The following is a 15838-nucleotide window of genomic DNA, read 5'->3' as shown; positions in this document are numbered from 1 at the left end:
AAAGTATTTGAAGTGAGAGAGGCGGCGAAAAAACGTGGTTGTATGGGTGGCATAACCAAATCACCAAAACACACAACACACTCAACCATCAAAACAAAACAAAATGACAGTAACCAAATCCTTTTTTTTTTTAAATTAAAAAAAAAATAAAATCTGCATCTATCCATGGTGGGTTTGCATCTCTCCATCCTCTCCATCCTAGCTCTTTTTGCATCTATACATGTCTCCCATTTCCTCCACTGCCCTCCAACATTAATGGGTCAGTTCGATACTAGCTGTGGGAGAGATTGTGGGTTTTTTTGCCCTGTCCATGGTGGACATTTGGGTTGAGCTTGTTTTTAGTGGGAATTATATGGTTATGGAGATGGAGAAAGAGTGTTGGAGATGGAGAGAATGGAAGCCAACGAAGTTGAGATTGAAGAGAAGGGGCTGCAACTCTTAGGTTTTTTTTAAAAGTTATTTTATTTTATTTTATTATTTTATATAAAATTAATTTTTGATATTGGTTAGCGGGTGGGTCCTATATTGGTCTCTTTCTAACTGCTGTTTGGTTATGAGGTGGGTCCCACGACTGCCACGTCAGCATTTAACGTCTGACTTTGACGGTCAAGGTAACGGCGGGTGTAAATTGGTAATACTTTGAAATGTCAGGTATGAAATTGATTGAATTGAAACCTTAGGGCCCATTTCAATATTGACACTAAACCTACAGGGACTAAAGTGTAGTTAATCCTTAAGTTTAACTTATAAAAAAAGTTTTATTCAATTTTTTATATAGGGTTAATGACCTAAATGGTCCCCAAACTATTGCCCCAGTATCATTTTGGTCCACCAACTAAAATTTTCAATTCCAACGTCCTTAAACTTTTTATTTTGTACCAAGATGGTCCATCTGTTACAGATTCCGTGACTTCTGATCACGCGATGGCCACGTGACTGAGTTTTGAAGGGTATATGCGACTTTTTGAGAAGCTCTATCGTTCAGAACCAAAATACCTCCACTTTGCTCAGTGTTTCTCTCATTTCCCGCGATTACCATCGACTGAAAGGGATTCTAATGCGAGTTCCAGAATTGGTCAATGCTGTAGTAGTGTGCGAGTCGTTGAATTGGTGAAGTTAGTGTGTAATTTCAGTGTTAGTTTTGGAGTTTGAATTTGGGAGTTTGGGTTAGGGTTTGATTTTGGGGATTTTGGAGATTTCAGACCTCTTCTGCTATTCTAGCAAATCGAACCACAGACCAATTTCAGACCTCATTAAGCAATTACAAATGGAAAAGAACAACTTTTGCAACCCAAATAATAACTTACCCAATTTTTATCACAAGCATAGAACCTTCTTCCTGGGTTCAAATCTATCCACAAAGTCCGACAAATTATCTTTATCCCACAGGCGTAGTACCGACTCGTCCCACTTGAGGTCGTTGAAATCTCTAACATTGAAATCTCCAACATTGCAAACCTAGGGTTCTAATTTGGGGGTTTTGGTGGAGCTTGTAACAGAAATGGGAGGGAATACATTCCTACGGATGCTTGTTCGTTTTACAGGAGGATACTCACCTAAAAATACGGTTTTATCCCTCGATTTCACAGAATAATAAACAGACTTTGACGGATGGACCATCTTGGTACAAAATAAAAAGTTTAAGGACGTTTGAATTGAAAATTTTAGTTGGTGGACCAAAATGATACTGAGGCAATAGTTTGGGAACCATTTAGGTCATTAACTGTTGGCCACCCGAAGGTGCATGTTTTAAGGGCTCGTTTGGTACACCGTATTAGACTTTGGATAGGAGTAAATAATCTATGTTAGGTGTTTGGTGTCAACTTGTATTATTTAATTACCCGACTATTTTATACGGGTTGGGCTTTTAATACTCTCCTTACCTGACTAACTAATACAACCCACACACCCCGGATTAGATAATACATGCTTAATTATACGGCTAGGGAATAAGAACACGCGTTCTATGAAAAAAGTCAGACGCTCTTTTCATCTTCTTCTCCCTAGGGTTCTCTGCTATCTTCTCCACATGTTATTTTCTTCACTCTTCTCCAGGTATCCATCTCTCACTCTCTCTCTCTTTTTCATACTCTCTCCAATATGCTTCTTCTTTCTTCTTCTCTATTCTTTATATATTTCAATTTTTTATTAAATTTTTGTGGAAATTAGGTTATTAATTTTTCTTTTTTGACATTTTTTTAATCGAATGTTTTCTTTGTATGTGATATATTGATTCAACGTTGTAGGAATATTTAGATTGTTGGTATTAAACAGAGTAGTGGTAGTTTTCGTCCAAAAGCAAACAACTGTGCTAGTGTTGGTAGTTTAGTTGAATACATACATACCTGACGATTAGGTAGCAAAATTACAAAATTAAAATTGTATGAACTTGAATTCTAGGTACCTTTTTTTTTTCTGGGCGACCATGGGCCCTTTATGATGTTTTCCTCTTGAACCATTTTCTTGATTGATAAATTTTCTCTCTTCCTTTTCTTTTTACAATTCCCAAGCTTGTGGCCTTGGCTCTTTTGATTGCATTGCTTCTGTTTTGCTGCTACTTTCTCCTTCTTCTTGTTGGACATGGAAACTTTGATGTCCAATACAGACATATGCAGATCAATATTCATAATACAATTCTAATAGTTAAACCACATATATTTATGTATATGCAATCGGGATGGTATTTTGTAGCCTTTTGTCATGTGTAGAATTCTACTTATTGTTGTATTATTCTAATTTCCAAAAAAAAATATGAATCTTATGGTATCTTGTCATATGAATCTTAACAAAAAAAAATTCATGTCATTTGAATCTCAATTTCCATTAAAATTATCAAAGATTTTTTATTTATTTTTAAAATAGTTTGATATGATGTTATCCGGAACATCACCAAACACAGTATAACTTAGTCAGACTATTTATCCGGAACAACACCAAACGCCTTATAATATTATGGATAAATAGTCAGTACTCTCCGGAACAGATTAGTACTATCCGACAGAAATTAGTCAGTACAGTCCGACGTACCAAACGAGCCCTAAATTTATAAAACTCGCAAGCGCACGAATCGTTTGTAGAATAAGTGTGTGTAAGTGCGAGGTCGTACCCACAGGGAGTGCGTGAAAAAGATGGAAAACAAACCCAACCCAAGTTAATTCAAAGTTGAAAAAGAAAATGAAATAAAGCAAATAATTGAAAATGCAAAGAAACTAAAATAGGGGAAAAACTAAGGTTTTAGATTCCATACCATTATTCCATAAACTCTAACAATTCCCACGGAGTAGCAATCAAGAAATCAATCTACTACTTTCTCAAGATATATCAATTAAGCATGCATTTTTATGAATCTTATGTAAATTCTCCTTCCCTTCATAATTACAAATTCTAAGCCATCCTATGTGAAAAATATTGTTTAACTACAAAGGATCAAAGAAAATTGTATATTAGTAATACAAAACCAAGGATGCATTAATAGATTAACTTGTATTCCCAACTACCACAAATACATGATAGAAGTGGTGAAAAGAAAATTAACCCATTAATCATGTGAAGGTGAAATTATAAACATTGAAGAATATAATAGTTGGGAATTGAAAGTTAAGAACTAGAACTTCATTTCATAATGGTATTTCATCATTAACAAAGTTTAACTAGACATAAATAAAATAACAATACAAGATAAGAATTAAGAACAAAGAGGAGAAGGAAAAATTGCATCATCAACCCCTTGGTTCCTTGCCTCATGGCTCCCCAAGGTTCTCTCCAATTATATTGCCATTTTTCCTCTCCCTTTGGTGCCTAAGAATTGCACAAAATCTGCACTCTATTCTACTAAAATCTGCTCTACAATTCTACTCTCATTCTCTTTGCATTACCTTCTATTTATAGAGGAAGGAAAGCAACTAAAGCATCAACATAATCATCATCTTCACATGTTGGCAGCTGCACACATGGTGCTGCCCATTCTTCTTTTAGCATGGAGGTTTGGCTCTTTATTTGCTGCCAACCCATGTGCTGCCATGCTGCTCATGCATTCCTTTGCTGCCATATTCTTTTAGGTTGCTGAAAAAACGATTCTCCTGAACCAGGCTTGGTGTAGGAAAGCCTGAGGTTTCAATATGTATCCAATGGGGCTCAAATTTGGATATGTTATAATAGACACCCATTGGAACAACTTTCATGAAGAACGTATTCCCATTTGAGTAGTAAAAACGTGTGTTTTGGGGCTTACAAACTGACTGCCGAAAATGGACTGGAGTTTGGGCTTCATTTCTTTTATCCCCTTGGGCTGCTGCACAAGAAATAGCTACCAATTAGAGAAATCAATTGAATTAGCCTTTATTTCAATGAAGTGCAATTAGATTTGTAAAATGCAAGGTAACATTCTAATTGGTTCAAAATTCAGTAAAATAAAGTATTAACAAATATAGATTAGGGATAGAAATTGTAATAATTATGTGTTTATCATTAACCCTTTTATATATATTTATTATAGGCCATATGGGTTTCTAAGCAGTCTTCTAGTCTACAACCATCTACAAGGGCACTATTGAAACAATTGATATTTGAATGAGTTTTCTTCAAACATTGTTTGGGAACTCAAAGTATGACAATGGATATGTGTGGCACTTGGTTACAGTGGTGGACCTATTAAGGTGCAAGAAGGTGCAGTTGCATCTTCTCTCACCGAAAAAGCCATTATAGGTGTGCATATTGTACCTCTGCTCAACCTGAGAGGTGCACTCTAGGTGTTTGACTAAAGGCCCAAACAAAGTCAGTCTATTACTGCATTGTGTTGTGCTACGCTGTGCAGTGCGCTTGTTTTTTATATATAAATAAATCATAACCAAAATTACACCTTTGTTAAAAAATTCACGGATCCGCTAGTGCTTGGTTATAATATCTTGCCTCAACAAAAGATTGTGACTTTCAAGGAGGCAAATAATTTAAGTAACTACTTTTTTAATATTTACCTTTTTTTAATAATTTACATTGAATTTTAAACACCAAGATAAAATGTCTCACACTTTTTTAGCAATGCATTTTTTGTTGTTGTCGTGTTCAAGGTAATTTATGTCTTACCGGGTTGTAACATGGTCTATTAAGGCTTGTAGATGCATTTTATCCACATGTGAGGTTATTTTCGCCTTAGTTTGAAATTCTAATATCATCCGTTAGAGCTGCAAAATGATATGCGGCATGATATATTAGTGTTTTAAAATAGACGAAATATGAGAGTATAATTGTATTTACTCTTACGATACTACAAGTGACAGTATTGTTTTCTCTCTTTTATGAGACAATTTATTGATGCTTTATTACTCTTCTCCGAATATGATCTTCAAGGCATTCTCGAGTACCCGTTTATAAGCAAAAATATGATGGTATATCCATGAAAATCGCAATAATAAGAAGGAAAGTTGAACTCTATCTGATTTTCAGGCTAAATGTTACATGCAAATTTATTGCTAATTTGATACTCTTCTGCATATCCTTTTTATTCTTTTCTTGCATAGCCGCATGCATTGATCATTCTAGAGGGAAGAAGTGACTTGACTATGGTTCGGTGGAATTGTAGGCACTAATACTTGAGATGATGTGTCATTTTCTTGCTGACAAAGAGTACTATCTCAACTTCACCTACTCGTTTTAAAATACTGCTTGCTGTGTTCTCAGGTTAGTGGCTTAATGCAGCAAATTTCATTCATGTCGGCTTCTGATTTGGAGCTCAACCAACCTGCAAAATCGAATCTCATTCAATGATAAACTCATAGAAAAGTGGATGAACATTCAACACGCAAAGAAAAAGGTCATACGTCCTGCATCAATCAAGTATTATTTCATTTAAAATGATGTTGAAATTTTTAGAGCATCTTTGAAACTGTTTTTGAAATGAGTTTTTCACGCATAAAACGCTTATGATTCCGTTTGACAGAAAGGTTAAAAACGTTTTCTAATACTTCTCCAAAAAGCACTTCCAAGTGTTTCTTTTTAAAGCAATTTGATTTTTAATAAAAACTTCGACTTATTTCTAATAAAGCGCATCTAGAAAAAATGCTTATGAACAAAATGCTTCATACATAAGCGCATCTAGAAAAAGCACTTACAAACAAAATTAGTTCATACATAAGCAGTTCAGTTGCTGACCATCACTTCCAATAGGTAGGTAACAAAGCTTTTCATTTTTATGGAAGATCGTTTCACTTTCCTCCTCCTATTCTCTCCCATCCCTTTCCTTCATCCCCATTTATTTGTTCCCTCAAAGCCACGGCATTATCAATGCCAATAAAATAACATCTGCAAAATAAAAAGTATTGTCAGCACTAATCTTTTAATTCTTTTTAATTCTTAAAATTGCTAAAGAAAATAAAAATAATAAAGTAGATGAGTGGGGAAAATAAATGCATAAATAGAAATGTTTTGTTTTTTTCAAGGGAAGGGAGGTGTAAAGATTAGACTAAATTAAATACAATGTTTGACAGTTCCAATTGATTGATAATAATAGGGCAATGCAATTCAATGCCCTCCGCGCCATGTCTTGGGGGTTATTAATTCTTTAATTTGACAGATTTGGACCACATTGTTTGTGATAAGCATGAATTAATGTACGCGTTTAAGAACATTACAAAAATTATTAGGCCAAGTGGATTATTCCAAAATGATAAAACCACAATCATTCTGTCCTGTAGAATCAGTGCATACGTGCATATAAGGGAACAAGAGGAGTGCTAGCTATCTTCTCTTATACGTTTTTCATTCATTTTATGCCACGTGTATTCTATTTATATATATTCTATGTATTTAATGCAAAGTACAAATATCTTCCTTCGTGTCGACATCACTGTGTTTCTGGAACTCAGCCACGAACACTTTTGATTTCCCAGCAGGTCCAATGGCTCCTACTTTGTTCGACATGGCTCATATCTTCGGTTTCAGGCCAATGGATGTTGCGGGTGATTACTTTAGAAAAAGGAAGAAGGAAACCCCCTTCACTGTTGACATTGGGCTCACACCAAGCACAACTCCACCAATTTTATGAAGCACTTAGAATAAGACCAAACCAATTTCCGAAGTGATTTAAATCTAATTCAAGAGAAACCAAATGTGGAAGAATTGATTTCATATTATATATTCACAGAACAAGAGTTACAGTTTTATACTAGAATTGTACTTGACAATCCTATTCTATTGCCTACAATTACGACTAACCAAATACAAAACAAGTAAATAACTAAGAATCAATTTACAATATTGACTGTTTATTTTGTGTGATCTTATTTAACACTCCCCCTCAAGTTGGAGTGTATATTTATGACAATTTTATCATTGGAAAAAAATAAAAAACAATTCATAAAACCTCAGTTTGGATTGGCAGCAACCCGATCCCCTCCCCTCTTTATGGCAACATTGTGTTGATGTCTTACCACCGTAGCGGTTGTGTCCAATTATTTATATATATATTTTTTATACAAGCGATATTAGGGGAGAGGAAATTGAACATAGGACTTCGTGTACATAGGTAAACGCTCTTAACCACTTTCTACAAGCCCCCACGTGCCCTTTTTCAGTTTTGAGTCGGCTCCAAAAAACTCAAAACTATGTCACTACAAGCCCCCGCGTGCCCCTTTTTATTCTTTTCCATGATATTGCATTAATTGAATTGAAAAGCATGTTGGAACAAAAATTATTGAAGCGGCAAATAAACTTTTTCAAATTGTCACGTAAGTCAACAAACTTTAATTTGCTACTATTGTTGAAGATGCTCTAATATATCGTATCAAAGTCATGTTTCACCACAAAAATTTTGGGCCAGACTCCACTCACATCGTTCTGCCTTAATTTTTTTTTAATGAGTTTATTGAGGGAAATTACTTTAGCAAAACACAAACTGGTATCATATAAATAGTATAGTTTCATAGCTATAGAACATTAAAAAAATTCGACAAAAAAAAAGTAAAAAAAAAAGGAGTGTTTTACCAGATCTGTGATGATAAGTTGTGAAAAGTTAATATTGCCACATAGAGAGTAGACCTAGAATACTTTAAACAAAAGAAAATCTAGACTTCAACGCCTTTTTAGATTATCAATCTAAAACACACATTCCAATCAGGAAAAAAAAAAACTGTAGATGCTGAAGAGTTTGAAGGGAGATAGTAAAGTCATCGTAGATTATTTGACAATATTACATTGTTCTCTGTGTCTACATCCAACTCTTTTAATAATTTTGATGTAGAAACCAAGTTGGGATTTAGAAGAACTAGGGGAAAATTATTGTTGCTTATACTCGATAGAAACCAAGTTGGGATTTAGAAGAACTAGGGGAAAATTATTGTTGCTTATATCGATAGTGAGGAAGACATAAATAATTGGAGTTTAATTCATGATTCTGAACTCATTTGTTATATATATATATATATTTGGTGAGAAAAAGTTTAGGGGGAAGAGTGGCTACTCTCACCACTAGCGTTAGGGCATACCCACAACCTTGAGCTGGAAGGACTTATGCGTGGCATCCAACTGCCAGTTATTACAAGTATGAATTTATATAGGAAATTACATATCGCACACCAATGAGGATTATTGACAGCGAAACTCAAATACTGGTGAGACTACACACAGTATAGAGACTTTACCAACTGAATCAACCATCATTGACTCTCATTTGTTATATCTCCGTAAAAGAAAGAACAAAACTCCATTTACGATAACCTGAAAATTAACCATTCAAAGTTGAAAAGCCATATCACTCTCACTCTTTCTGAAGTCTGTAGTCCGTGGGACGATCCTTGGGTTTCACAAGAGGTAAAACCCGTACACAAATATAAAATAAAACAATACAAACAAGCAAAAGCCAAGCAAAATAATCGAAAAGCAGCAAAAGCCAAAGAGAGAGAGAGAGAGTTCCATTGAAGCAACAAGCAGCCACTATTTCCCTGGTAATAAATTTCGGTTTTCTTTTTAAAGCTTTTTCTCAGTCAAACACATAAATAGACAGAGTCGTAAATACAAACACATACTGCACAATGTGTGTGTGCCATTCTGCAATGCAATAAATGCGGGCGTCCACTTCCTCCGATGCTTCTTCAGCTTCATCTCTTTGTTTCTTACTGTCTGTGTTTTTTGGTCTCCTTGTCTCGCCCTCTTAACGAGTTCAAATTGTTTTTGACTGGTTTCAAAGATTCCAGCTCTTCAAGTCTCTCAGACTGAATCTCTGATCCGGTTTTCTCCACCATTTTAAAAACCCACAAATCTTCTGCGGGTTTCACACTGATCTGAGCGGCAGAGCCGCCATTGAAGCTCCGAGAACTTTGTTTACTAGGTTTTGGTGAGAACCCAGAACCTAAAGAGCTTTCAACTTTCTAGAAAACTGTGGAACTGAGCTGAAAACGAAGGAAGCAATGGAGGGTAGGATGAAGAAGTACTCACAAGTGAGTCCTGAGAGGGCTAAAGTGTGGACTGAGAAGTCGCCTAAGTACCATCAGAATCGCAAAGTCCCTGTGGTTTACTATCTCTCTCGAAATCGACAGCTTGAACACCCTCATTTCATGGAGGTTACTGTGACCTCTCCTCAAGGGCTCTACCTCAGAGGTATTCAAAATTCAACTAACAAATAGCATCAATTTCTGGGGATTTTCTATTGGCTATTTTGTTTTTCTGAATTTTGAGGATTTATTTGTTTATTTGTTTTTTAAATTTTTGGTGCAGATGTGATTAATAGGCTTAATGCTCTGAGGGGCAGAGGCATGGCTTCCATGTATTCATGGTCTTCTAAGAGGTGAATTTCTACTCCTTTTTCAGCCCAAATTTTAGAAATGGTCGATTTTTAAGACACTGTTTAAGTGTGTGGTTTGCTTGTCTGAATGATTACAGAAGCTATAAGAATGGGTTCGTTTGGCATGATCTCTCTGAAGATGATCTGATTCTTCCGGCCCATGGAAATGAGTACGTCCTCAAAGGTTCTGAGCTCTTTGAAGAATCTAATTCAGGTAAAAGGAGTAGAAGATTCATTTTCTCATTGTTTGGTTGCTAGCAATTGAAGTTAGTAATTCTAGAATTTCCATATATTTTTTGCACCAGATAATAGAAATTGCTTATTGACCAAAATTTTCCATTCCATGGTAAATAAATTAAACATCCTAAATCTAGATGCTTACTTTTTTCTGGACAGATCGTTTTAGCCCCGTGGCAAATATAAAAATCCAGAACTTGAAACAACTACCAGAGCCAGCATCTTCTAGAAGCCAAGATGATTCTTCATCCTCTTCGAGTTTGAATGGAAAGGAAACAAAGCATTCTCAAGAAGATGAGCTCTCTCCTCCAGTTCAACGTCCTGAAGGCTCTTCCAGTGCGTCTCCAGAGTCTACAGTTGGAAAGAATTCTTCTTGGGGGGGTTCTCTGAGCTTGACAGAGTACAAGGTTTACAAGAGTGACGGTTTAGCTGATGCTTCTACGCAGACTGAAGAAAATGTGAACAAACCTAAAGCTCAAGAAACATGTACAAGGGGTGTTTCCACTGATGATGGGTCATTAGAACCTGATAGTAGTTATTACCAAAACAGAGTTCCATGTGAGAAAGAGAACTCTGAGATTTGCAGTGATTCGGTTTCTCCTCCTCCATCTTCCTCTAGTGCATCTTCATCGGGTGGGAAGACTGAAACTCTGGAATCACTTATTAGGGCTGATGCTAGTAAAATTAACAGTTTTAGAATTCTTGAAGAGGAAGACATTCGAATGACAAACAATCCAAGGGCCAAGGCTACTAATGTACTTATGCAACTCATCTCATGTGGGTCAATATCAGTGAAGGATCACAGTTTTGGTCTTATTCCAACATACAAACCCAGGTTTTCCCATTCCAAATTTCACTCCCCATTATTCTCCACTAAGGTAATGTTGGGAGAGCTAGACTGCCTATCAGACAATCCAAGGCTAAGGGGTTTGAGATTGGAAGAGAAAGAATATTTTAGTGGGAGCTTGATTGAGACTAAAATGCTCAAGGACGAAGATGGACGCTCAGCTTTAAAACGATCATCTTCATACAATGCTGACAGGTTTGCCTAGTCCCTGAACTTTTCTTTCAGTTCTTTTAGGCACTTTATGTCTTATGATACAAGTATTTTAGGGTAATCTCTTACCACTTGATAGTACGGTCGGACCAAAATCAGTCAAAAGCATGCTTAAGATGATGATAATGTGAAGTGCAGGGGTGTTTATTTGAAAAATTTTGTGTATGCAGTTTCCCTAGATGGTTAAACCCAGGGATTCTACCAGAGTTTTGACTTCTTAGCTACCTTGAAGAACTAAGATGTTTCTTAATTCTTAAATGAGATTAATCAGTTATCGAATTTGAATGATGCTTTAAGATAGACCGCCCCTCCTAAGATCCATGAGTCTAGGGCCGTTAAACATCTCAAGTCATTTGTGAAGTTGAACAACTTGAGCTTGGGCCCCTTGGATGCTTCTTCATTCCTGGTGACTGCAAGCACATTTTGAAGTCAAAAGTTTGGCAAAAGTTTGGTTGCTTTGCAAACCTAGCTTGATCAAGACCATGATCAGTTCAATTAGGCTTCTGAACATCCAAGTTAGATCATAATGTTAAATCATATTGGATATTATTTCTCAAATCTCAATTTGGCTTGGTCTATTGTAGGCTTTGTATTTAATTACTCGTTTGGGTTTACTAGGGTCGAAAGGAATTCTTTTCTTTGTCAAATAAGGAATTTAGCTCTGGTAATTTAATAGAGGAGGGGGAGTTGAAGATTCAAGTGGATGTTCCAGGTCTTTCCAACTCGAGTTCTTCTGTTAGTCTTGTCGGCAAGAAGGATAAGACTGGGAACAATAGCGTCAAAATTCAAACTTACTGCAGAAGGAAGGAGTTACCTCCTGTGCCCATCAAAAAAGACGTTAAGGCTAAGCACAGTGGGCTACTTACTAAATTGGGTATTTCAGTGGTTCCGCTCAAGAAAACCCTTATTTTTGGGAAAAATGGTGGCTTGGCCTCTGCTTGTAAGGTTCAGGGTGGGAAATTAGATAGAAATTTCGTCACGAATTCGGGTGTCGGTGTCCCGAAACGTCCAGTTCGTTGAGGGCTTCGTTTGGGTTTGTCTAGGGTGTTGGCTTGTCCTGGGTTTTCTTTGTGGTCTGTGGGCGCTGGGTTATTTTGTTTTTTAGTCTGTTTCTCTGTCTTCTGTGGATTCCTTATCCACTGCTGTTTTTTGCTCCTTTCTTAATACATTCGTTTCTATTCAAAAAAAAAAGAAAAAAAAAAAGAAAAAAAAAAAAAGAAATAACTAGGATTATGAGGTAGTTGTCTGACTTTTTTGATAGAGATGCAACGTAGGGTTGTCTTAGGAGAAACCAAAGAGTATTGAAAGTGGAACTAGGATGATTTCAAGGCTCGGTTTAGAGAGAATTGGGTTTGGTGTGGGACTCATAATTTTTTGTAATCCTCTATGCTTTAGCAGATTTTCCCCCTTGTCTATGGATATCAGCAAGATTCTGCTGAGTCACATTAAATTTTGTGCTCTTTTATATGTGTGATCCATTTTATCTGATCTTTGTAATGAATGTGCTTCTGCTATAAGTTAGCAAATCACAAAGCCTAAAACTGTTAGATCAGATGTTAGCATCACAATGACAGTGAAATAGAGAATTACATCAAATCATGAGAATTTGATTTGATCCCGAACAAGGAATGAAGCAGATTCACTTCTTTCTTTTAATAATAGAAGCAGATTCATTTCTAATGCTACTGAGAGCAAATTCAAGGGGTTACATGTACTAGGTTAGGTCCGCCAAATTGCATCTCTGGGACTTTCCCTCAATTTGGATTGCTTTGTTGAGTATTCTGGAGTTTTTTCTATGAAGAATTATGGGGGTACTTAGAAGAAAGAATTAGCCTCAGGTTTAATCCAGCAGTTGCAACAAGTATGGTTCAAATGCTAAACTTGTGAACTTGCAGGAGTTGTAGGAAGCCAGATTCAGACAAAGAGGACAAAGAGGAGTCTACCTCAGGACGTTCAAAATGCATCCCAAGATCAATCAAGGCGTCACTCAATAAGCAACCACGAAGTGAATCTATGAGATCACCTATTTCTGATAAACCAAGGAACTCCTCAGATGGAGTTGATGGTGCACAAATCAATACCCACTGTGTATCCAATGGAGCTTGTAAAAGAATCACAGAGCCTTCATCTCTTAAAAAGCAATCAAACAGGTTAGGTTCTTTTAGAGAAGAGAAGGAGAAGGTGATCAAAATCGAAGAAAGTTGAGTGTTGACTCCTCCCCATTTTCACATTGGTCAAATTTGTTACTATAATCCCGTTTTTTCTTGTCTCGTCAATGTTGGTTGACATTTTATTTGTTTTCCTCCTAAACAGGCTTGCTTCAGGAGCTCGGGTTATAATCCAATCGAGAGCACCGTTCGATACTACCGCAGTTGGCAGCTCGTAGACAGCAATGCTTAGGGATAAAGTAAATGGCTGATTTTCAGGTCGTTCGAATTTCAAATGATGTAAACTTGTTGGCGGGTTAAGGCAAAAAGAAATTTTTTTTGTACATCTGAAAAGTAACAAGAAAGGAGCAAATCACATAATTTGCAAAGGGGATGTGGGTTAGGTGTGGTCCTGGTGGGTGGACCCACTCCTGAGATATGGAGTTGGATTTTTGGGTCAGGTTGTTCAAATGGGGTTTTCCCTTTTTCTGCCCTGCTTTTATTTCAGAACAGTTCCTCTTGCAGCATGGCGCTGCTATTAGCACCAAAGATTTATTTTAGGGTTTCAAATTTTTCTGAGGAAATCCCTTTTGGACTTGGATATTGGGATTCAACATCTCATAGGATTCCCTTGCCTTGTGGTAAAGTGGTTGACTCCCAAAACCCAAAGGTACTTTGGACTGTCATTCTCAAATCCAAAAAGGTCCTTTCAAAAGGTCAAAGCAGCTTACTTTGGGGTTTGGTGCATATAATAATGCCATTGTTCCTTCCTTGGGAGTGGTGGATTTCTAAATTACTATTTCTTGGCTATCTCTATAGCCTATGGTTGGGTTCCTTTCCTTTTGTTTGGTGTCTCTCTTCTTTTAGGACAAAGTAGCAAAGAGGCAAATGGGGTATGGGTTGTAAAAAAAAGGTTCAAATCACGTGTGAGATGACTTTGATTTGATGCACAAAATTAAAGTCCTACAAGGATAGAATAGAAGGAGCTGTGCGAATAAATGAGGTGTCTGTGGGGGCTTTTGCTTTGAAAAAAGAGATAGTGTATCTGTTTTTCTTACTTTTGTCAGGGCACAGGAAGCTTTGAAGACTGAGAATAATGTTTGTTTAGTCTAAATTTATAAAACATGAAATTTGGGCCTTGCTCGAAGCAAAAAGAAAGACAAGTTGGCTAGAAATGCATTAATAATAAAGTGACTGTGAGGCGTTAGGTGAGGGGTGGTGGAGAGAGACTTGAGATTGAAGAGTATTGCGTTGCTTAGCAATCAGTAGTCACTATCTGCAATGTGGGATGACGTGTTCGAACTTGTATTTATGCACTCTCTAAGTAGTCACTAGTTAAAAAATAAAAAATAAAAAATGCTAGTAATCTTCTCTCTAACCTTCTCCTTTGGACCTTCTCCCCTCTTTGCTTGACATTTGTCATTCTCTCTACACTTAAAACAATGCCATGAATATATTATACAAGCTAACTTTTGCTTTCCAAGTTTACTCTTATTACATGTATTTAATCTATCCAAAAAAAATTCTCAACTTTCTTACCATCTTATTATTTTTTTTTATAAAGAAAATATCTGTTTTTTTATAAATAAAAAAAAGCGGAAATGTCCCCCTTTTTTTTAATGTCAAGTTTAGACTTTTAAAAAAAAAAATCTAAACCCTTTGTGTTTTATAAATAAAATTAAAAAAGGAACATTTCCTCTTTTAAGAAAAAAAGCACATATTTTCTTTAAAAAAATAATTTACGTTAAAAAAAGATTAATAAGATGGTAAGAAAGTTGTGAATTTTTTTTGGATAAATTGAATACATGTAATAAGGGTAAACTTGGAAAGCAAAAGTTAGCTTGTATAATATATTAATGGCATTGTTTTAAGTGTAGAGAGAATGACACATGTCAAGCAAAGAGGGGAGAAGGTCCAAAGGAGAAGGTTAGAGAGAAGGTTGCTAGCATTCCCCAAAAAAAAAATTTAGTTATATACCTATTCTTAGCATTAAAACTATAAATAAATTCTACACCATTTAATTTCTATAAACAAATAAAAATACACATAAAAAATGATAACAGGCCTTATTGAATTTAATTTTGATTATTAAATTAATTTGATGTCCTATTGAGTGTTTTGATTTTTTTATGAGGTTTTGGGATTGAGTTTGTTTTAAGAATTAATGGTAGTTTTGTAATTTAAAAGAAGTTAAAAGCTTTTTTATTATGTTGTAAATGGGCTTTGGGTGTGTTTCTAAAGTTCATTTTCTATAGAGTTTTTTTTATATAATTTGGACTCCTATATTGGGTATAATAGTGAATTTCCCTTAAAAAAAAGGGCATGTTTCTCCTATAGTTAATAGTATTAAACCCTACAGCCAAGGTGGTTGGTGTGAGTGGTTCGGCACTCTCATTCCTTAAGAGAGGTCAGGGGTTCGATCCCTGCTCTTGTACGAAGTCACCACTTTGGCTAGCACTTTACCCCTTACGGGCCGACCCGATATGAGCGGGGATTAGTCTGGGTTGTGGTTAAGGCTTAAAGGTGCCACCCATAGTTGGGGCCCATCCAGGACCACCTCGTGGTTCAGACCAAAAAAAAAAAAGTATTTAACCCTACACATGAGGTTCTGTTTTGATTCTTTCT

The 15838-nt window shown here is 36.1% G+C and overlaps 1 protein-coding gene across 1 annotated transcript; it reads left to right on the top strand.

Annotated features, from left to right (window-relative positions):
* The first annotated feature begins 9326 nt into the window (after positions 1–9326).
* Positions 9327–13783, top strand: LOC110755332 (UPSTREAM OF FLC protein (DUF966)). The gene is made up of 6 exons (XM_088255427.1): positions 9327–9588; positions 9706–9775; positions 9871–9986; positions 10169–11051; positions 12962–13266; positions 13380–13783. Exons 1-6 carry the CDS (start codon positions 9399–9401, stop codon positions 13403–13405), a joined length of 1590 nt encoding a protein of 529 aa, XP_088111553.1. The 5' UTR covers positions 9327–9398; the 3' UTR covers positions 13406–13783.
* Positions 13784–15838: the final 2055 nt, after the last annotated feature.

Source organism: Prunus avium, chromosome 6, assembly GCF_965620075.1.
Source record: "Prunus avium chromosome 6, drPruAviu1.hap1.1, whole genome shotgun sequence".
NCBI classification, from domain to species: domain Eukaryota; kingdom Viridiplantae; phylum Streptophyta; class Magnoliopsida; order Rosales; family Rosaceae; genus Prunus; species Prunus avium.
Note: the sequence above shows the minus strand (reverse complement) of the source record. Positions and strands in the feature narration are given on the sequence as shown.

What these genes read in the sequence shown, in the direction of transcription:
- LOC110755332 (XM_088255427.1), top strand. Translation starts at nt 9,399, where the DNA reads ATGGAGGGTAGGATGAAGAAGTACTCACAAGTGAGTCCTGAGAGGGCT. An exon ending in TATTCATGGTCTTCTAAGAG is followed by an intron (nt 9,776 to 9,870) that starts GTGAATTTCTAC and finishes GAATGATTACAG; the next exon opens with AAGCTATAAGAATGGGTTCG. An exon ending in CTTTGAAGAATCTAATTCAG is followed by an intron (nt 9,987 to 10,168) that starts GTAAAAGGAGTA and finishes TTTTCTGGACAG; the next exon opens with ATCGTTTTAGCCCCGTGGCA.